The sequence below is a fragment of the Poecile atricapillus genome, chromosome Z (assembly GCF_030490865.1).
Source record: "Poecile atricapillus isolate bPoeAtr1 chromosome Z, bPoeAtr1.hap1, whole genome shotgun sequence".
Taxonomy (NCBI): domain Eukaryota; kingdom Metazoa; phylum Chordata; class Aves; order Passeriformes; family Paridae; genus Poecile; species Poecile atricapillus.
Genome location: NC_081289.1, coordinates 102289348 through 102312530, shown reverse-complemented (window position 1 = coordinate 102312530; position 23183 = coordinate 102289348). Strand labels below are relative to the sequence as shown.

General features: G+C 33.6%; 1 protein-coding gene across 1 annotated transcript in view; it reads right to left on the bottom strand.

The window, feature by feature from the left end:
• The window catches only part of ADAMTS19 (ADAM metallopeptidase with thrombospondin type 1 motif 19), a 139102-nt gene that overhangs the window by 41541 nt on the left and 74378 nt on the right, over positions 1-23183 (bottom strand). The window contains exons 9-11 of the mRNA XM_058826247.1: positions 9971-10111; positions 9280-9430; positions 2014-2115 (exon numbers count right to left, since the gene is read on the bottom strand). Coding sequence (XP_058682230.1) covers positions 2014-2115; positions 9280-9430; positions 9971-10111 — 394 coding nt within the window. The remainder of the gene's footprint in view (positions 1-2013; positions 2116-9279; positions 9431-9970; positions 10112-23183) is intronic.

Sequence of the window (23183 nt, the reverse complement as noted above, 5' to 3'; positions counted from 1 at the left end):
CTGTAAGCTATGTCCATATCTTGTTCAAGTCATCATAAACTCTGCAGAAATTAGTGCTTTATTGAATGATACTAACTTAATATCTGTCCCATGTATTAGGAAGCAGAGGTATTTTCTAGCGTTAACAATTTCATGATTCAATGATTCAGGAATTACAAAGAAGACAATGATCACTTAATTACATTAAATCAGTAGCTTAACTAATTTCTTTTTACACTTTTAACTATTGGTAAATCACTGTTATCAATGGATAACAGACTTCATAAACAGGTCTCGTACTTATAGCAAAACAAAAGGTGTCACTAATGCAGCCAATAAAGACTTCTGTTTCTTTTAGAACACACTTCTGTAGCTTTCAGCATCCTTATCTGGTAACCTTTTCACCTACAGTCTGAAACCAGTCCTTACTGATCAACTGATCTTCATTTTCTCTCAAAAAAAATCACATTACAATGAAAGCATAATAACTCCACCTTTAAAAAGTCTTCAAGTAGGGTGGCTCTATCTCTGTATTAGATTTACAACCAGAAACTATAAATTTTGTAATGCTCTTGGAGGTTTCAAACCAGAAACGCTCATCTACATTTAAAGTTATTGCTTCAGATAAAATACGGATTTTTCTACTGAGATAGCATCTGCCCTCTGTGAAGTCTAAGGGATGTTTATAAATCATTCCCTTAAACCTCAACCAAGTAATACAAGCTATGCAAATGACATTTCCACCACTTCCTAAGATCCTAAGAGGAGCACCAGGCAACAATACTTCATCTCCACAATACCAATAAAAAAACCCCAAAGCCAGTGATTTGTATAACCTAAACATCATCTTGGACAGATAATAAAGCAAACAAGAATAATTCTTTCTTAACCCCTGCAATGTTTTGGTGATGTTTGCTTAGTTTTTTACTGCTATACATAAATAAGTTATCTATGCAGCCTGACTCAATGAGCCGTTTTAATTACAATTAGTTAGTCTGGGCAATTGTTGTAAGCGGTTCTGCTTTTGTATTCCATAGCATGGGCAGGCCAGTCTCAATGTGAAAAACGTGATATCCAACAAAACACGTCCCTTACTTTCCAGATATTGACTTCAGATAGTATCAACTACAAGCCTTATCAGAATTAAAATTTTGAAGCAATTGTAATTATTTCAGAGATATTAACAGAAATACAACCTGGTTTTCCTTTAGCATGTAAAATTATATTATCTGAACATTTTATGTTAATTGATTGATTTGATTTTAGGAGAATGATGACAGTCTTGGTGAATGTAATATGACTCAAAGAGTAAATCACTCCTGTGGGAAATGGCTGTCTTCACACTATCTTAAAAATCCCAAGACACACATATGCTCTTTTTCTATTTTCTGTTTGAGGTTATTTATATTAATTCACAAATATATACAAAGGTTACAAATCATTTTAACTGGAAAACTCTTGAAGGACAATTTATGGACGTCTGTCTTGGGTGATCATTTAATTTGTCTGTGATGGCATACTTTTAATGGGATTTGTCACTCTTCTATATATAGTGACACTATAGGTATTTCTTGATAAAATTTATCCTGAAAAATTTTAACAACAATTGGCATCAATTCCTTCAAAGAGACTATTCCTAAATCTTAAATCATAGGTGAGAGCTCTGTATCTTTGAAAGCTTAAGTTTCTTTTACATTTGGAAGAGCAACAATTGCATTCTACTCATAAATATGATACAGAGTGAGAAAGAATTTAAAATAAAACAGTGTAAATATTAAAACATCTGTCTCTTTGGCTAACCTTTTAACTCACTGGTCTTAGGGAAACATTCTTTTTTCATATCTATATTATAATATGTATCATATATATATAAATATAGCTATAGCTATAGATATTATATATATGTTCATAGTTTATTTTCCTTATAATTGAGGTAAGCAGGAACTTTGAAGAAGTACAAAGACCTATTCAGTTTGTTTCCTTAAATGTTAGATGTTCAGTATAATTGATATTGCTTTTCCACCAGAGGCATACCTTTCCAGTGTCACAGTCTGTTCCATCCATTGGTGGATCCAGTTTAGTTTTGCATTCCTTCTCACTTTCCACCTTACACCACAACCCAGTGCAAATGACATGCTGAAAGCCAAACAAAGAGTAAACACAAAATCTATCTTGTGCAAAACTACTTTCTGCATGCAGTCCACTAATGTCTAAATTCACCAGTTTGATGACAACAATACTTTTAAAGACACAAAAAACATGCTAAAAACCCCAAGTGGCCAGAATCTGCTTAGATTTCTTCTAATAGTGCTTCTCTAGGACTTCCAGATCTCTCTTGTTTGTGCTATCCCAATGATTGCTGCTGTCATGCTCTTCAACGATTCATAATTGCTCTATAATTCATTTATTGCTCTAGAAAAAAATTCCAAAAGCCATCAAACCTGAACTTCACGAAGAAGACACAAAGTTACCTGACAAATGAAATATTTTTGCTGGAAAGAAGAGAGATGACAGGGGTGCAAGGCAGTAAAGAATTTTAGAGATGGAAAGAAAAGCCATCTGAAGTATCAGAACAAAAGAGTTTTTACTTTACTCAAAAGAAAGCCCAGCCTTGCAGAATGCTGGCTCACATTTCCCATATTTCCCTGGCAGCTTTCCCTATTTTTCCCTAAAAAGTCCTCCTTCTCCCACGGTTTTCTGTCAGGACTGCATTCTCCTTGCTCTCTGCTCCCCTTAACAATAAACAATAAAGTAAAGAGAGGTCACGTGGGGCTGAATTGTGGCCTGAGTATTACTGCACATGCAGAGTGATCCTCCACAATGTATATTGACCAAAGAGGGGCGAGAAGGATCAGGAGAGGGGGAGGCGTTGCAAGCAGGATAAAAGATAAAGAACAGCTGGGTTTTTTAAACCAGGGCTGCCAGAAGACCTGCTTTTTCTGAGTGAAATGATTTGTTATATTGGTACACCCAGTAAGAGTCTCTGTGCCTTTTATACTATGCATGAAAAACATGTCATAAATCTTATGCGACCTTGAAAAAAGACTGAAAGCAGACAAAACATAACTCAACGAAAGATTGTGTCTGAACCAAGGAACAGGGCAGTTCCATTGGGAGCCTAACATGTAAAAATGTCTGTAACATCAGCTGTGAAAAAAAGAAATAGTCAAAGATTGCAGAAGTCTGAAGCATTGTACAGAAACAAGAGACAGGATGGCAGCAGTCAGACTCACTCCTGATTCATCCTTTTTTTTGCTGAAGCAACGACACAAGAATCAGCTTATGTCTGTCGCCAAAAAACACCTACACAAGTTCTATCCTGCTCCTTGGATAATTTTAGCAATCATTTTTCAAGTAACAAACTCTAATTTCTGTTCCTGTTCATTGTTTTTAAACAATGTAGATGATGACAATAGTAGATGAGACAGAGTACCAGGTGTTCATGAAAAAGTGCTTCCATACCAAGTAGGAAATGAGAGACATACTGTTGGAGACATACTCCACAAAAAGTATGTTAATTTAATTATCATAATTAATTATTTTTCATATATTTAAATCCTCATTTGTGAGTGAATACAATGGTGGAAAAGCCATCGAGATTTACCTAAGTTTTCAAAATATACAGGCAGATTTTCTCTTGCATTATCAGGTTTTTAAGTATATGATCCTTATTTTTTTTTTCCCTAAACATTTGGATTGTACACTTAATTTCACTTTTATATTATTGCAAAATGGCTTAAAGCAAACAGTTTTTTACAAATCTAGAAACAATTCTTCAAAATATAGAGAGGCATTAAGTCAGATTTTTGGGTATTTTTGGTACCTAATCACAGAGACGTACTTGAACCATGTGTGATAACTAAAGATAATCAAATCAACGCCCTTTGTTTGCTAATGTGCATTTTATACATCTGCATGTTTCTACAAATGCTTGTATACCATCTCCCTACAAACCATGACCTAACCTCCCCAGCTAGAAACTACTTTAGGCTAGAAGTTAACTGTATTCTAAAAACACTTATTTAACCAACTACTAAAATAAGTACTCTGTATTAGCAGACTTTAATATTCCCCAAACCCAGGAAAAAGGAGGTCTGGAATTACTAAAATTGCTGGTTTACTTATATGGGTTTTTTTCTGGGCTTTTAATTTCAATCAAATCACAAATAGAATCTTCAGTTTAGACTATTTATGTTGGAGAGGTATGAAATATGAATATTACTGTCAGCACCTAAGTTTTGACATTTAAGGATTTCTGTATAGGGCCAGGGAAAGACCATAATACACATTATGGGTTTTTCATTAGCAACTAGCAGTGAAGCAGATCCAGACTGATTTGAAAGCAAACAGAAATCTGGAGGCCAGTGTCAATTTTACAGTCACTCCAAAATCAGGGCACAGATTTCTACACCAGGATTTTACTCCTCTGAAGAGAAACTTTCTTCAGTCAAAATAAGGATAGCTAAGCCAACATTCACAAAGGTTATCTATGATAAGTATAGCTCAGCAGGCATCACAGCTTTCTAGACGAGACAAGGGAAGGAACAGATATTGGAGATTAATAACTTTTTAATTGTGACATTAGAATATTCACAATCTGTAAAACATTTTTTGCGTGTACACTGAAAAACAAAATATTGCCAAGCCACACAAAGGACATTTTTTTTTTGAAAGAATGTGTTAGTCATGAGTTTTTAACACCAAAAGCTCATAAAACAAAACATGGAAGTCACAATGTATTACAGAGATCACTCTAGCTTTGGAGTTTTGTGGGGGTTTTGTGCCTATTTCTGTCTATTTCATTAAAATAGTGAGACAGGTCTGTGGGAATCAGAAAGATACATTTTCAATCATGTAAGTATATGGAAAGAAAGCTCACTTGAGAGTAATGACCCGAGACTAAAAGGCAATTTTACAACAGTATTTGTGCAAAGTCAAGATGGTTTAAAATGTGGTGGTTGAGATGAGGACAGATATTTCACTAGGAATATAATATTTCCATTACTTTTGTTCTTTTCATTTTGATATTTCCCTGAAATGCCTTAAAAATCACCATGAAATATAACCAGTCTCCCACTTTTTTGCAAAGATCACAGCTGTGTTATGACAAGGAACGGTTTTAGTGGAACTGACCAGATAGCATTCACATCCTGGACTTTAATCTTAAAAACCAATATTTAATAGTTCCACAATTGCATTAAATTGTCAAGTTTTACAATCCTGTTTAATCATCAAGAACTACTTCTGGGTCATGATCTCACTATCTTTTATGTGAAACAATGTTAGGACCTAATTGATTCTTGCATGAGACATCATGGGCATAAAAGCAAACTTGGCTCTCTTACAAGGTAAGCATGGAGACACAGTATAAATCTTGAACCTGGAGATCCACTCATGCTTTTCTAGGGTCTAAAAATTTTGCCTAGGATATGAAAAAAGTCTTTGAAATAAAGATGAAAAGGAAAAAAATAAAGTCACCATTTATTAAAGGGAAGTGGGAGAACCTCACTTTGGAAAATACAGGAGTAGAACATCAGTGGTTCCTTCAGTTCTTTGCTTCAGTCATTAAATAATGAAGAGGAATTCTTGATTGCAAGGCAATATCATTTGTATCAGTAGTATTTTTCAGAGGTTGCTATGTAATGTGACTGTAAAGTGCAGTCCTGAAGTACTCCTCAGTAATAACAACTGTAGAAAATTACATCTCTAGAAATGAATTATTGATTGTACCACTGATATTTGTAGAATTAAGATTATTTTTCATCATTACTCAATTGTTTTCTTAGTTAAATAGCTGTTATATATGAAACACAACTGCTTAACATAGAAGACTGTATGGAACTCTGTTCATTAAATAATCTTCCAGTCTCAAAAGATGTAAGATTGTGACATAGTTCATAATTTATCTTTTATACAGTTTTACTGAAGTGCATGAGCTGTTCAGCAAGTAGAACATGTCCAAAACATCCTGGGCTATAAATTGTTGGATTTACTGACATTTAAATGAACCTTCGAGGAGTATGTTTCTCTCATTTCCTGGCTTGTGGACAACAACTATAACCATAATAAACTTCCAATTACTGGCAGAATAGGGCAGACTATACAGAGATTAAAGGAAGCAGTCTGGGTATCATGGAATATTCAGTGGTTACCTGTATTGTAATTGCAATTATTGTAATAAATTAATACCATAACTAATGAAATACTGCAATCACTTTAGAAAGATCTTCTCAATGTTGATTTCTCCAATGGCAGCCACAATAATTTGTACAATCAACACAGAGAAATTTGAGTCATCTTCACAGTAAGTGAAATGCAATTATTTGCAAAGGTAGAGTCAACATATTTGTTACTTGTATCTAGTATATTTTTATTTCTGAAGAAGATGATAAAATTAGCTACTGAGTATCAGTGCTTCACAGTTAGATGATGGTGTTGCACAGTGCATGTGCTAGAACTCATTAAAGATTTCTGGAAAGTTTTAATGGTTTGATTCTAACCGGTTTCCAATGGTAACTTTTTTTTCCCCCCTTTTCTTTTCATACATAGGAAAAAAACACGTAAAAGGACAACTTTCTTATCGTCTGGACTTTGCTCTATCCATTGCTCTGAGTTTACCCCTCCACCATAGAAATGTTATTTCTATTATTTAGAAATTCTATATCTAATTGGACTATCAGTAAACTTCCCTAACAGAAGAGATAAATTTAAGACCCACAGCAGGGAACAAAAGAGGGAGATCTGAATGTAGTGCCTAAGCTTGCTGTAAGTAGCTCTTCACGTCTAGAAACTGAGGATTGTTTCTTTTTTTTTTTTTTTTTTTTTTTTTTTTTGTTGGGAGGGAGTTAAGAATGTTATTTTTGCTTCCAGATAGAACACGGAAGAAAACCAACAAGGTGACTTTACTGAGGTTGGGAAGGAAGTATTGGAAAAAGCTTTGGGAAAACTTTTTCTTCCACCTCACTACTGTAACCGTGTTTTCTCAATTTTGTCCTCAGTGTCTTTTATTAATTTCTAATAGATCCAAAGTTCTTAAAATTCACAACAATAATGTCTTGGTTCAATATTTCATTATACAATTTCCAGCTTAAGGTTACCAGTTTTGCAGAGGATTTTGGAAAAACTGCAGAAGGTTCTTCCCATTGCTCTCTTCTCAGAAACTGCTATTGGGCTCTCTTTTTCTAACTGCTAAGACCATAAGGTCATCAAGTAACACATTTTGCGTTATAACAAGAACTAAAATTAAATTGCAGTTTGTCAGGAAAAAAGAATAGTTGAAACAAACATAGGCTTTTCGTCTTGTATCATTACTATATTCTTTCTTCACAGCAAACCCACATTATACCTGGATTTAAATCACAATGGTATCTTAATACTAATATTTAATAATATTAAATGGTATATTAATACTAATATTTAATGTTACAGTAAAATTGTCAGAAATGTCTGTAAATTTTACTGTAAATATAAATATTTAATATAAATATAAAGCAATGATACCATAGGTAGGAAAAAACAGACATATTTATTTAGCTGAAAATAAGTGATTTAAGTGAAATGTGTCCTCTTACATGCAGAATCTCAGAAGAGGGGAACAGAACTGAATATTCTAGATATGGACAATCAGTTATATGCACCTAGATTGTAAGTGCACCTCCGTACAAATAGTTGAACACTACCTCGGTAATATTCATTGAATTTTATTTCCTAATATTTCTAAAATAATAATGTAAACATAGAAACTTCAGAGTTAGGATCTTGAAAGAAGAATATTCACTGCATCGATAAAAAAAACACAACACGCATAGGATGACTTGACTATCTGAATTTAAATATATGAATAAGAACAAAACACAAAAGTAATATGAAGGAGATTTTTCCAAAGAAATGAAAAGCATATAAAGGTATTATGCAACAGAAAATATTGATGTTTGTCTCTTTCTTCAATTAGTTTTGAGAATCTGTAATTGTTAAAGAAGAGCTATAAGAAATATTAAACACGCTACCATTTTGTTGTTCAAAATAGGCTTCTAGAGAATGAAAACCAGAAATTTACGTCCTTCAATTGAAAGCAATGTACCGAAAATCATGAAACAGGCTGAAATTCATAAAAAAAAACACTTGGAAGTAATAAAGAATATTAGCAGAATTGTGACATTGAGATTTACTGCTCATATCCAGAGTGAAAATGTTTTCAATAAGACAACTAATATAAAATCCATTAAACTGTGGCTTTTTTTTTTCCTTTTCTCTTCAACAATACCACTCTCAGCATGCCTTAGTCATACATGTACTGCAATGTTTCCTTTGAGAATTTTTAGCTAAAGACTAGTTTAAGTGGAAGTCTCTGAAGAAACAGGACCATCTCCAAACTGAAAACAGGAAGAGAGCTGAAGAATTAATTGAGAAAGGTATTATATTTTCCTATGTAGTACTCCTAAGTTTTTCAGGCTATCTGCCCACTGATTGTGATGAGATTTTATTTCACAGTTCCTCTAGTCCCTGCTTTATCAATCCATACTCCATGCTTTTTATATATCTGTATATTGTCTTCCCATTTTGTCTTGGTTAGTGTCCTAAGGGCATCCAATATGTTTAGTCTCTCCTCTTGATGTTAAAAAAGGTTGACTTCTCTCAGTAAAAATCATTCTTAAACTGCTTCTTTAATCAGATATCTACTAGTATTAGTTCATGAAATTATGAAGACATGTTCAATTTTGCTAATCTGTCTTTTTAAGCCTAATTAATATACAGTGACACTGCTTCACGCTGGCGTGAAGCAAGGTCAATAAACTGAGGTGCTGGAACTCTTTATGTCATGGCACTGTACAGCTTTGCCCAGGCTCAGGGGTGTCTCCTGGGAGATGCAGAGAGCTCAGTTAACACCACTATTACTTCTCAGAGCATGCACAGGCACAGCATAATCTTCTGAAGGTCAGAAATGGACATTCAGTACCCAAATCATAATAAAATGGAACCTAAATAATAAATTGTAAACATTCTACTTGCTGTAACAAGGTGTCATAACACTATGACATATTCTGTTTGTAAAGTACAAGGGATTTTCAGTGTTTCAGGAAATGCAAAGACCTAAAGCAAGACTTACAGGATAAACCAATGACTATGTGCGTATTAATTTTTGGAAAGCAAGTGTAAAATTCTTACTTCAAAGTAAGATATTCTCTTTCCATCTCTCTATTTCCTTCTATATTCTCCTTCTATCAAACGAATGTATAAAAGCTACTCTCACAGAAAAAGTAGGTGGTAGAAGCATTTTGTGAAGTACAGACACAGTCTTACCTGCATTTCTTGGCAAAATGAAGCAGTTGGTCCAAAAAGAATCTGACACTGCTCATCTGCAGTGTACGTCATTCCTGGGAGTTTAGAGGGAATAATCACAGAATTGAGGCTCTGAGGATTCGTCTGTACCAGACAGTTACTGGCCTTCGACCTGCAGAGATTCATATGCTGAGCAATCCGAGGGTCTGATTGCCATACCAACTTGCATACAACATTCAAAAGATGTGGACAATTACAGTTTTTTTATTCATCAGCACTGGGCTGCTGCTCAGGTTTAAACTGATATGGCCTGCTTTTTATAAGCTAGTACGTTCTGCTATTGTACAATTGCAGAAAGACAATATAATTGACTAGCCTTTCAGAAAAGTGCTGGACAATATTTTAGCATAAAACTTACTTAATGGATTAAGGTTTTGGTGGCCAAACATTTCAGTACACAGCATATTAATATATAGTAAACATATTGACATATATAAAATATCTATAGAAATACATAAAGACATGAAAACATAAAAAATCCATGTAATTGCTGAGACCAGATTTTAATAAATCTAATATTAGATTATGGTGATTTATAATATGTTGATGGATTTTGCAAAACAAATCTCCCGCATTTTTTATTATTTCAGCACATTAATTGCATCTTTTTCTAAATGACATACAGTAGGAGTTCTTTCCTTGAATTACATACCGGAGAAATCTTTCTAGGTCTTCCCTGCTGCACTGAGACCAGGAAACATCCCCAAGATTCTGTCCTTTAATCCATTCCCCAGACATGATATGGACACCATCCGCACAGGATGGGTGGTCATTGTCGTGGTTTATCCCCATGCTGAATTTTGAAGTTATTAAAAATAAAACAAAGTAAAACAAAATAACAGGTTGTTTTCAGAATTTTTGTAAGTTAAAACTCTTGCAAAGGGCTGTAAATAGCTCATACATAATGCATGTAGGAAATGATGATTTTGATTATTTTTTCCATGGTATTTTCATAGCAGTACATGAAAAAAAAATGTGTAGAGTTCTATAATTAAAGATGGAAGTGGAGCTGCATTTATTTAATGAGAAATACTGCATTCTAATGAGTCCAATACACATTTTGGACAATGTTTTGAATTTTCAGAACTGCACAATTATTGCAAGTTTAATGAATGCAATTTCTCTTGTAAATGGGCAACATAATCTTTTTTTTTAAGATGAGTGAATATTTTGGCAGTGATTCTATCTTCATTTTATATGGAACAGATTGGTTGAAATTTTATAAAATTGTAAAATGATCACTACTTTAATATGCAATTATTATCTCTAAAGAAAAGAACACCTAAATGCGTTTTCAATCTCTTTTTAAAAATAACACTGATAAATAAATAAATACACTAAACTCTTTTTGGAGATCTACAAACGGGTATGAGACTACTCTTTACAGTATTGGATTCATAGTGCTGGAATTTTGCTGCATTACTCTGCCTGCAGAAAAGCAAAACTTCATATTTAGTAAAACTCTATGCCTTGTATTGATTCCTTCACTTACAGACTGCAAAGACGGAAGAAGTTTGTCTACAAAAACTGGAGTACATCATGCTTCTTCTTATTTCACCACCACACAGTGGCAAATGGCAAAAAAGGCCTATCTCCCAACACTTTTGTTCTCCACTCTATCCCAAAACCCATTCAAAACTAGACCAAATTATACATAAATTTGCAACTTGCTTTACCTTGTGTTTAGTAATGAAATTAATGGAAATATCATGTTGGGCTTTATCTTGCCTATGGAAGTGCTCTCTTACGCTGATGTGTACACCCCACAGTCTGGAGCACTGAACAGTGGCTTCTACATAAATTGGATAATTTTGTTATCTACAACTGCAGCAAGCAAATGTGTGTGACTCTCATCTTAGCCTCTGTCTTTTCCTCACCCGCCTGAATGGCACAAAACAACCACACAGAAGTGCCTCTACACCTGCCTTACATTCTTCTTGCATGTCTCACATGCAGAATTTGAGATACCTCTATCTCCAGTTATTTACACCCACAGGAGCTGCAGAGGAAGACCCGGGAAACCTAATGGTATTTAACCTAGTGGACTACATCTAGAAAACATTTTGTTCATAGCTCTTTGAGTTATATGTTTCCCTAGCGCATCCCATGCATGAAGAGTGGAATTAACACATTGATATGTCATTTAATTTTTTTTAAATGAAAATTTAAGATACAAAACCCCTGTAATTTCGATTATTTCCCTTCACTCTGAAGAGCAATTCTTGAAGCCAGACTATATTCTGTAAAGTCAGCCAGAAAACTGTGTGCTGATCTGAACCATGATCTTGACTGTTTCAAAAAACAACCACACTAGCCACCATTGCATATATATATATATATTTCTATATATCAGTGTACCCCTCTTTTTCCAATCTACTACCACGGAAGCATTTTGTAAAGTTTACTAGCAAAAGAATTCTGTGGAAATACTGTAGTTGAAAGCATGAAGTGGTTAAAACTGTTGTACTTAACTAACAGCTGTGTACATCAGCTACATTAAGCACTAATAAAAATCTAATTCTAATAATCTTTCAATACTTTGGCTGCCCATACTTTTGTAACACTTCTCATATCCTGCTTTGACCTTAACTGTAGTTCAAAATATCTATACTAATCCAATGGAATTCATTCCTCAATTCTCTTCCACCTCCAAATTAAGTACCTGTAAAAAAATCCAGGAAACAGTAAACACAAGTATTAAATCTTTTGCCTACCTGAATGAATAGGTATTCAAAAATGCCAGTTCAAAAGGCAAAGGATTCAAAAGGATGTATGTTAACATCAATTAATCAAATTACAAGACAATATCTGAGAAGTAAGCTAAGGAAGCAACAGAACCTCTCTTAAAGATTCTCAGCAATATTTTATTCAGTGAGTGCTTTTGATCTCTTCTGTAGAATGGTAATGGCTGCACATTTTTATCTGACCTAGTATCAATTACAAGACCACATAAAAGTCAATGTGCAGCAGAACTGACTTCTGATTTCATTCCTCACATCACATTATGTGTGTGGTGAAAAAAAGAGACTGAACAGTCATTGCTACCTTCTTATTTAATACAAGAGTAAATACTGTAAGCATATACACCTAATTCTCCAATAGCAATCAAAGAAATAACATTTTTCAGTGCTTGCAGTGGTGGTCATGATATTTTCTAGCCCCCCATGCACATGAAAGACCTAACTACATCCTTTCAGTGGTGCAAAGGTACCACAGAAACTGTGCATGTACAAGGTGCTGTTCTGTCTCTTCCTATGGAATGACTGTATTATAGTAGCACGCAGCACAGCCCTCTCCTCCCTCCCACAGCTGTGATCATTCAACTTCAGTCAAGAGTAAAGCAACACCATGTATATGTGGGAGGAAGACAAAGGAGATGGGAATTATAGAATAATTTTGTAATAGCCTGAAAAAACACAATTAACAAAGACGTCAGTGCTGTACTTTAACAAGTACTACTTCATGTCTATATATAGAAATAAATTATATTTTTAAGAAGTGTTATTAATTCAGGGTTATATAAAAATGCTCTACCTCTTATGGTTAAAGCCTATATACAGCAGATAAAATGTGCAAGTAGTAAGAATTCTATAGAATGCCTTCCCTAAATAAAATATTAGCAACATTTAAATTCACACTATGTAATTAAACTATATTTTAATAATCTCAGTCTTAAAGTATTTTGACAAAAAGACTTGATCCAATAAACTCCTCTAACAGTATAAGTCAAGTTCATTGAAATAATTATTTTTATCTAGAAAACCCTCTAAGACTTGTTTAAAAGAATTTTTTTTTACATTTTTAGTGATACCATGCATAAATTTGGAATCATTTTTGCTAAATCTTTAATATGCAAGTAGAAATAGTACAAAGAAACATCATTAACTTCTCTGTATTTGAAGGTAATAACTCAGCCCACTGAAAGCAGAAGAAAAATATTAGCTCAATATTTCAGTTAAAAAGCATTTCTTTAACAACTAACTACTGCTGCAATTACATGTATATAGCTGGCATCAAACAGACAACAGCATCTCTCCTGTCATCTTAGGGAATGGCTTATATTCTTGCATACAAAATGCATTCCCAGTGTCAACATATTGAACAAGTACCAAGAATTACAATTTAACTTGACCTTCTTATTATAGTGGAATATTACAGAACCAAAGCTCTTCTAAGCCTTAAAAGAGGATCCTCGGTCATTATTCTATATTTAAACAAGCTAAATAAGGTTATGCACCTATTGAAATAATTAGGTCTTAATTGATATTTTACATTTCTTCTCACCACAGGATATCGAAATTCTTTGATATGTGCTACTTTCATAACAATATTCAATTGCTCAGTGACCCCACATGCTTCCAGGTAAAAGCTTTTTATTATTTATTCATTATTTTGTTTGTGCTTTGCAAATAGTAGATGATACTAGTCACCATCCCATCACACTTAAAATATAAGTAGTGCATGAACAAGAATGATGTTATTAAACCAGAAACAGGAAAAGAAGGGACAAAGACTAAATAGTATCAAAAACTTAATGAAGGAGCAATTCATTAGGTTAGTTCAGATAGATGTGGAGAATTACTTTAGGCTTATCTGTAAACAAAAAACCAAGAGAATAAAAAAATTAAAAGAGAACAACTACCAATCAGATTGTCACAGTCACTAACAGTGAGACAGATCAGGAAATAAGAAACAGATTAAGAAAAGCACAAGAGCAAGTGCTGGGTCAAAGAACAAGCACTAGAATGTTCAGTATAATAAACAGATTGCCAAATACTAAAGGATCCATTTATTCCAGGTCATATCTAGAACAACAGAATGATGAGTGTGAATTGCAGATCAAGTATCATACTACTAGTATGAGCTCAGGACAGACTGAAAATTACTAGAAAACGTTCCCCTTGTCAAGGAGAAAGTAAACTTCTGAATGCAGTTGCCAGTTTATATCTGTGACGTGTGATGGGATTAGGTTCCATTTGACTTGTTAAAAATTCATATTAATATAAGTGATTACTACATAATATTTGTAAATTCACTGCAACTATTATCCTATATATTTTTCCATTTTGTCAAATAAATCACTAACACAATAAATTATATTGCCTTAAAAATAAAAATTACTTTAAAAATAATTATTAATAACAAAGTATTATCTTCCTTATTATTTCCACTGGGTCTTTTCATAATTTTGTGCAATAGCAAGCTAGAATGACCAAAACTTTTTAAACTGTGGACCCAGAAATTACAAAGTTTAAACTGATATGGTGTTTCATAGTACAATGACTTTCACAACTTGTCTTATCTAAAATTTTGCAGTATCATGAGGATGTATTTGATAAGTGAAAATAACACCCCTTTTGTGACTATTACAGAGAGACAGAAGCTATACTACTTTCTTAGTACTTTTATTGCACTTTTTTCAGTAAAATGTTTTATCACACCGCTATCTTTATAGAGAAAAATATATAAAAAGACCAGACTAGTAGCAGGATTTTATAAGCTGTTTTATGTTGGCTTTTTGCTTTTTTTTACAATCCCAGTTAGTGAAACATTAATTGTTGTATGATTTTTATATGTCCTTTAAAATATATGAGGGCTTCACAGATCATTGAATAAATGGGATAAGACAAAATTCAACTTGTAAATTAATTATTTAGCTGAAAGTAAAAGGCAATTGACCAGCTACAGAAAAATTAAGAAGTTAAAACAAGATTTCTTTTGGAAAGAATTTATCTTCAAAGGAAAATTTACCAAACAAGGAAATCTCAATCTCCTTGTTAAAAATCAGATGATCAGAAAAAGTTTAAATAAATAACTTTATGCACTTATTATTTCCCTTTTGTGAATCATTACTCATTGTCCACAATGCTGGAAATTTAAATTACATTTTCAGTCTTAAAACAACTGGGTAAAAGTACAACATGCATATTAGTATAGGGATATTAACATACACTGGACACTGCTGTCTATTTGACTGCAGCTTTTGCTGAACAGCTGCTTTCTTCTCTGTAACTCAAATACTTCTACCACCATGCTTCATGGTGCTGGATCTAGACAAACCACTGAGCCACAGTTCTTTAACTGAAGTATATAAACAATTTAAAGTTTTTCTGTGACAGATGTATTTAGCATCATAACATGAAAATATACATTGCCCCTTCCTGAAGTTTTACAGAGATTAGATGACACAGGAAAAGTACTGCCTTGTGGTAAATGTGTCACATGCCACATCCTTGAGCTATCATAAACTCAGCAAAGAGCTACCAAAATATAGTTTCTGTATTAACAAAAAGCATTGACATTGTTATGATCTTTTGCCATTTTTTTTCACGGATATTTTAAATGTATCAGATTCTCAATTAAGCCTTTGCATCCTGTAGGATGTTTTTCAGTTACTAACTTGCACACATGATTTCTGAACCTGAGAGAATTTCAAGCTCTCAGGAGCTGATTGTTCCCAAGGGAAAGTCTTTGAGAACTGTCTTTCTCAAGGACTATTTGTGTAAATTAAGTTTTACTTTCCCAAAACAAGACACAGATGTTCTGGGAGTGTTTTCTCTCTTGTCCCACCAATGGGATGAGAGAGGTCTTCCTTCTACCAATCAGGGTGACCTGATCAGAACAACTTATAAAAAAGTTAACAAAACCCCAAAATAAAAGCTTCTTTGCCTCATGAAAAAAACCTCTGTGGCTGTGCATAATTTCTTGGAACGCTCGCTATACTTAGTGTCCTCCAACGACACTGTTTAGTTTACAAATGTTATCTTAAGGAAAATCTAACAAATCCATCCTGGAAAAGTATAGCCTGGCAGAAACACAACTCTTAATACCTTGCCAGAGAAAGAGTTGACTAATCTAAATTTCTTTTAAAAATTCATATCTTTTTTAGTTACTAAAATGCTTCTTCCCTGCCTCAGTGCTTCATTTCTTCCTGAGCTGTTTCTTCAGCTGTCCTCCTATCAGCAAAAGGTTGGTGATGCTTTATCTCTGCCTGGCATCACAGTGATGTGTTGTGAAAAACAAAGATCTTTCCGTGATTAGAACTGGACCAGAAGAACTATTTTTTTCATCCATAGTTTTTAATACCAGAAACATTTTGAGTGCAAGTAAACAGAAATGCGAAGTATGTAACAGACTTCATTATTTTCCGTCATCTTTAATCTTAAATGTATTTTGTTGTACAATTTTCAGGCCACCGAAGTTTGGAATGATACACCCATGTGCCCAGTAAGATCCTATGCTGATTCAAGTCAGTGTAAGTATACAACTGTGGAACAAAGACGTCTACTTTGATATGGATGCAGGCAAGAAAGAAACTATAAATTTTTAAAGAATTTACCCACTAAAGCATGAAAAATTAATGTAAGATATCTCAAGGACTTGCATGGTTGAGCATCTAATATCTATACTTTGAACTTCATTAAAGCAGTAAAAAAAATAAATAAATAGAAAGACTACTCAGTGCACTGCTAGTTTAACTACAGCAGTTTAGAACAGTTACCTTATGGATATTTTTCCTGACTTATCGGGCAAACAGAAAGACGGCAATGAAAATACTAGGGTGATTTTGTATAAAGCATATTTGAAATAGAGAAAATGTAATGCTGAAATGCAAGACAAAGCTAAAGCCTCCTACTAATTTTCATGAAATAAATAAGTATCAAGGAAAAAGAAAAACGTATTACCTTCTTTCTTAAGAACAAATATTAAAAAGCACTTTCTTATTAAACAAATACTATGCTTTATAGATACATTTCCCTGTAAAGTTTCCATTTTGTTTTAAAAATAGGATAGGAAATGTCACAGATAGTAAAACAATACAAAAATAATATAAAAATAAGATAGCCACAGAATCATAGAATGGCTTGAGTTGGAAAAGACATTAAAAATCATCTAGTTCCAAATCCACTGCCATGGACAGGGAACCATCCACTAGACCACGTTGTGCTCAGAATTCCACCCAACCTGGTCTTGATCAGCTCAACATGGGGAGTGCACAACCTCTCTGGACAACCTGTTTAGTGCTTCGCTACACTAACAGTAAAAAATTTCTTCCTAATATCTAATCTAAATTTACTCTCATTTAGTTTAAAGCCATTTCCCCTTGTCCTGTCACTACATGCCCTTGTAAAAGGCCCCTCCCCAGCTGTACTGCAGGTCTTCTTTAGGTACTGAAAGGTGCCATAGGCTCCCCCCAGAGCCTCCTTTTCTCCAGGCATATCTATGTTTTATGTAGCTATGCACAAAAAGCAGGGAATTATAATAATTTTTAATTATTATAAAAGGAATTATAATACAAATATGTGTATGGGAAAGATGATTGCCTGTATCTGTTGTGCATGTATTTTTAAAATCACTACAAAGCTCAGTTTTTCAAAGAGTAGCTGTACTTTTCAAACTGTTTTACTCAAAGTTAGGCTTCCGTCTCTACATTTCAGTAAACTTTGATTTGAACAGAGAACTCAGTAATGACAAAAACCAGCCAAAACAGTCAAAGCTCAACATCTCTGATAGTACCTACAGGTAGATTAATATCCATATCTATGTATCTTGGACTGAGAAATGCAGCTTTAGACCATTAGTCAAAAAGGACAGAAAAAATTAAGAAAGAAACAACTGGAGGGAAATTACAAACTCTCCAGTTGGAATACAGCCACAATGACAAGGATTTCCCCTGCACCTTCTATCCAATACCCTAATAGCCTAGGGAGTTATATGGGAGAGAGAAGGAAAGAGAGAAGGAAGCAAGGTTATTTGGGGAAAGCTTACCAGCACAGCCTTCACTGACACTGTGGGACCCTTGATAACCTAAGTGAGGATGCTGGGAAGCAGAAGCTCCAGGAGAAAGGGACCCCAGAGCAATATTATGGCCACTACTGAATAAAGCTTAATTATCAATGGAATAATTATCCTAACATGTCATCCCAATACATGTCACTTTTTTGCTTTCTGATTTATTCTTAAAAAAAAAACAAACAACAAAATCATCTTGCTTTCCAGAATGTAAAATAAATATCATTAAATAATTATTCAAGAGCAGTACAATGTGCTGCATGGCTAGAAGGTAACTAATGCACATAAGAGAAAGCTCCTATGGAAGCAAGAAATTTCACCAGTAGGATTTAAATAATGGCTTGGTCATCCAAATTCTGTTTTCAGGAATGAAAAGTCTATTCTGTTAATACAGATACCACCAGTTACATTCCTAATATTGATACTTTTCAAAAGCAAGCTAGTCTTGTCATGAGTTAGTAGGGATTACAAACTGTCTTCGTGATCTGTCCCAGAAAAGGGGAAGGCATATGGAAGGGGAGGAACTCTCATTGTTCATAAGAAATTATTCATGAGCTGCTGTCACTGACCAAATACACGAAGAGTTTTCTTCCTCTATTTTTTTCCAAATGAATCCCCCAGTCCCTCTCCTGGTGAAAGTAACCTTTGAGAAGTTCCTGGTAACAAGTAAGAAACTCAAAATTCTAACTTAGTTTACTCCACAGGTAAGTATTCAGGAAAGAGAAAAACAATGCACTAACCTGTTAAACCTCACTACCCTTCTTTCTTAAGATAGAAAAATTATTAAAGTGTGAACAGAGGGTGGTTTATCTGCATATTCATTCAGTTATGAAGCAAGGTTTCATCTTTTGGTAAGGCAGTTGAACAATAAGGGAACAAAATAAATGCTAAACAAATACTTTGAACATCCAAGACCAAAAGTCACATATCAAATGCTTTAATTTACTGATCCTCATTAAAATTAAACTTACTGTCCACGGTTTCATCAGAAGCATCATGCTTCTTAAATTTTCATTATATTAAGTGATTTTCATGTTATAAGGAGCTATTCTACCAAATCTAATTAATATCTTTTCTTTCCATGTGCTAATCTTGTTCCTCCTTGAAAACAAGTTCAGTTGTATTATTCTACTTTAACCTTATAAAGATCCAAACAGCTCTTTTTTTCCCAGTTACTTTAATGATATTCCTTATTTCACATTACTAACCCATTTTCAAAAATTGGTAGACCCTTGCTTTTATAACTCTTATGGATTTTATAGTGTTTTGTGATCATACTTTGGACAGCAATAAGAAAAATGTGGGGAGTAACTCATTCTCCATTAGCATTTCCTTATCTTCCATTTAAAGCTCTTATCAAGTTCCACAGGATTTCATACAACTTTTTAATATATTCACAAATAATAAATGCTTTTTGCTTATAAACTACTAAATAGGTGATTTACAAATTCCACAGACTCCCTATTCAGCTCTACAAAATATGTGGTAGAATATCCTGAATTTTAGTAACATATTTCACAAAATGCTTGTCAGAAAAAGAAAGCAGATGCACATAAAATTAATTCTGAAAAATTCCACCAGTCTCTCTTTTACGTGTCTAAGACAACTTCTAAACTACATTTAGAGCACTCAATAATTGTTGAGTTAATAATTGTTAAAAATAATGTATTTTGAGATGCAAAAAATTTATTTCCATTCCTTATTTTTCCATTTTTAAAAGAAATCATAACCCACAGAGAGCCATCATTTAAGTAAAATCACATGTAGCTTTTATTTAACCTCAGTATCAGCAATTCTCACTCTTCTCTCTGTTCTTCACACAGAGATAATGCACTAACTCTTGTTAGTTTTTACTTCATAATGTGACCTCATTCTGTAATTACCTAACTGCTTAGTAAGTGTATTTTAATAAATAGGATATGTTTAAGAAAACCAAATGTATTAATTTTTAATGACTGATTAAACAGTGCTCAAAAATCAACTGTTGACATACATTAATTCTCAATGTCATTAAATATCACCTGCATTCAGATACACAAGGCTAGAAGACATTTCATATTGCAAAGTAAGGTTTAGTCTGACATTGTATTTCATAGAGAATATTTCCCTTTTAATTGGAAAAACAAAAAAAAAAAAAACAACAACACAACACTTAATAAATATCCATGTATCAGAATGTATTCAATATAAGGGTCTCTTCTCCCATGCAACATGGCCTCAAGCTGCGCCAGGGGAGGTTCAAGTTGGATATCAGGAAAAATTTCTTCAATGAAAGGAACATATCAGAACGTTATATTCATCAATACAATGACAACTGGTAATGTCTTTGTTTGCATATGCTTTCAGGAAACAAAAATCAACAGCATCTACATTGCATAAGTTTTGAATCTATTTGTATGATAATTTAGGCAAGAATAATATTTGTTGTACAGAAGGGAAAAAAATTGTTTTTTCTTTATATTTCAAGAAGCAAAGTCTTTGAGAAAGCTTTTGATCCTACGCTGCTGAACAACTCTTCACAAGAGCAACTAGAATGGTTACAGATATCACACACAAAAAAACCCAAGGTAGTAGTTAAATAACCTCAAGATTCAAAAAGATTTAGTGAATTTTTTTTAGAAAAGATGATGTGTTGAAAGAACTATTTATGACTGATCTGTATGGTGACCATTTAATCTCTGCTTCTGAGACAGTTAAGAATGAGCAAGACAAATTTCTATGAGATACTCCAGATACATTTGCATCTGCTCAAGTCCTTTCCAATAGGATCTACATTCAAATGTTTGTCTTCAAACATTTTTATATTGTCTCTTCACAAAGGTTCAACTACTTCTAAGGTCTTCTGTGCAGTTGCCAAGGCCTGGCTGGCAAACTGAGACATGCAGAAAAAACAAATGTCTCTAAAATGTCACCTTATGCTCCTTGGTGCAAGACTACTCCATTTCAGATTGTGAAAGCTAAGGACTCTGAATCCATCATGAAGCAGGGATCTTTGCCCCTATGCCTCTGCACCTTTTGCACTGGGGGATTGTTTTTTTTGTTTTTTGATTGTTTGGTTGGTTTGGGATTTTTGTGGGGTTTTTTGTTTGTTTTGTTTTTGGGTTTTTTTTTTTTGGAGTTTGGTTGGGGTTTTTTTGGTTTTGTTTTGGTTTTTTTTTTTGTTTGTGTGGGTTTTCTTTTTGACAGCTGCTCATATATCTTTGGCTACCTATTCCGTCATTTTTGTGGTAGTCCTTCTATATACTATATGGTTTGTTACAAGCCTTCATTAGTTTGGATTTCTTGAAGAAATATCTGGTTCAATCAATCAATCTTTTTCCATTGACACAAGATTTGATTTATTCTTCATTTCCACTTTTAAAAAGAATCTATTACATTACCCACAGAGAATTATGAGGATGTCTCTCAGGACATCCAAATGCCATTACTACTGTGAGAATATGATGGTTAGGATACCATCATGATTTGTTTTTCCAAGTTTATTTGAGTTAATATGAAAGGATTTGAAACCTCAGAAATTTCATATGTAGCCTTGTAACTTCTTTTCCCCCAATATTTATATATAAGTAATATAAGTTTCATATTCCTGTAGGAAGATCATGCAAATTCATTTCTCTTCCAAAGTCCAACAGCAATGCAAAGCCATGAAAATATTCCAAGTTCACAAAAAATGTAACACAGGTTATAGTGCCTGACCTGTGCTGCAGTCTTGGAAGAACTGCTAGCAGCAACAGTGAGCTTCTCTGTCTACCTTGTTTCGTGTACTGCTTGGCATCTAGAAGACCTTAGGAAGTCAAAAATAGGTTTGATAGTCTGCTGCAAGACCAAAATCTTACCACTATAACCCAACCACATAAACTTTTTAAGATCAGTATCCCATCTTTGCAAATTTGCTATTGCACAACCAACACACCACCCATAACTTTGCAAGAATTTTACATATCACCATTTTTCAGGGAGCATAAGATGTTATATTTCTTGTTGATTGAGATGTCTCTTTTTTCAAATACAGTAATTTTGCAGCAGAGGCTTCTATTCTCTAAAAATACTTTTATTGTGTTGGGCATAAAATAGTACTTACATCTGTTACTATCATACCTGTCTCAAACAGTTTTGCAATATACCAGTGAATTTATCTGCAGATCACATTCAGTGATTGTTTCTTTCCCCTTATACTTGGTTTACTGTCATAGGAATAAGTTTACAGAAAATAATTCATCCTCTACCTATTCCCTCTTCCAATACCAGAAAAAACTACAGCAAAAAATAGAAATAGAATGATATGTAGCTACAAAACAGAAATTCCTTCTTACATCTTTCCTGTATCACAACCATCATGTAAGCAGGCTGGCTTATATTAACCTGGATTTTTTTTTCTGCAGTTATGAAATGGCAAAAAAAAAGAAAAAACAGAAAAGATCCATTTCATGCTGCAACTTATACCTGTGTCAATCTTTAAATAATTGCTCTGTATTTGCTTATTTTGCATCTAGAAAAAAAAAAAATCAATACAAGTCTTTTAATTTCCTGCTTTTTCTTGCAAATTACTTCATGTTTCAATATTAGATGCTGGAATCTCCATTCTCAGAAAGCTCTGACCAAATTTAAACCAAGCCACTTTTAATTAAAAGTGCTTGTCCTAAGATACCTAACTACACATTTAGCAAAACACTCCTCTCTGTTGTCACTCTGAAATTAACATTATAATACAAATACACAAATACCTGGCACAGACGCTGCAGAAAAAAATGACACAGTAATACATACCTCTCTTCTATTTCAGTTAAAAGTAAGACTTCTTTATTTCTTTTTCTTTACAAGTAGTAAAGCCAAGAATGAAGTTCAACTCTTATTAACAGATTTTATTATTGCAAAATAAGAATTTTTCACTTTGGGTTAAAATATTTGACACTGAGTAAGTAAAAACATCCAGCCCAATTGTGAAGGACAGTTACCTTCATCTTCATTTCACTACCCTTTTCTTCTTCTAAGATGAAAAACAGTATTAATGTGGCAATGACCAATGACTATTCTACACTTTCATGGAATCTATCCTGAGAAAGCCAAATTAA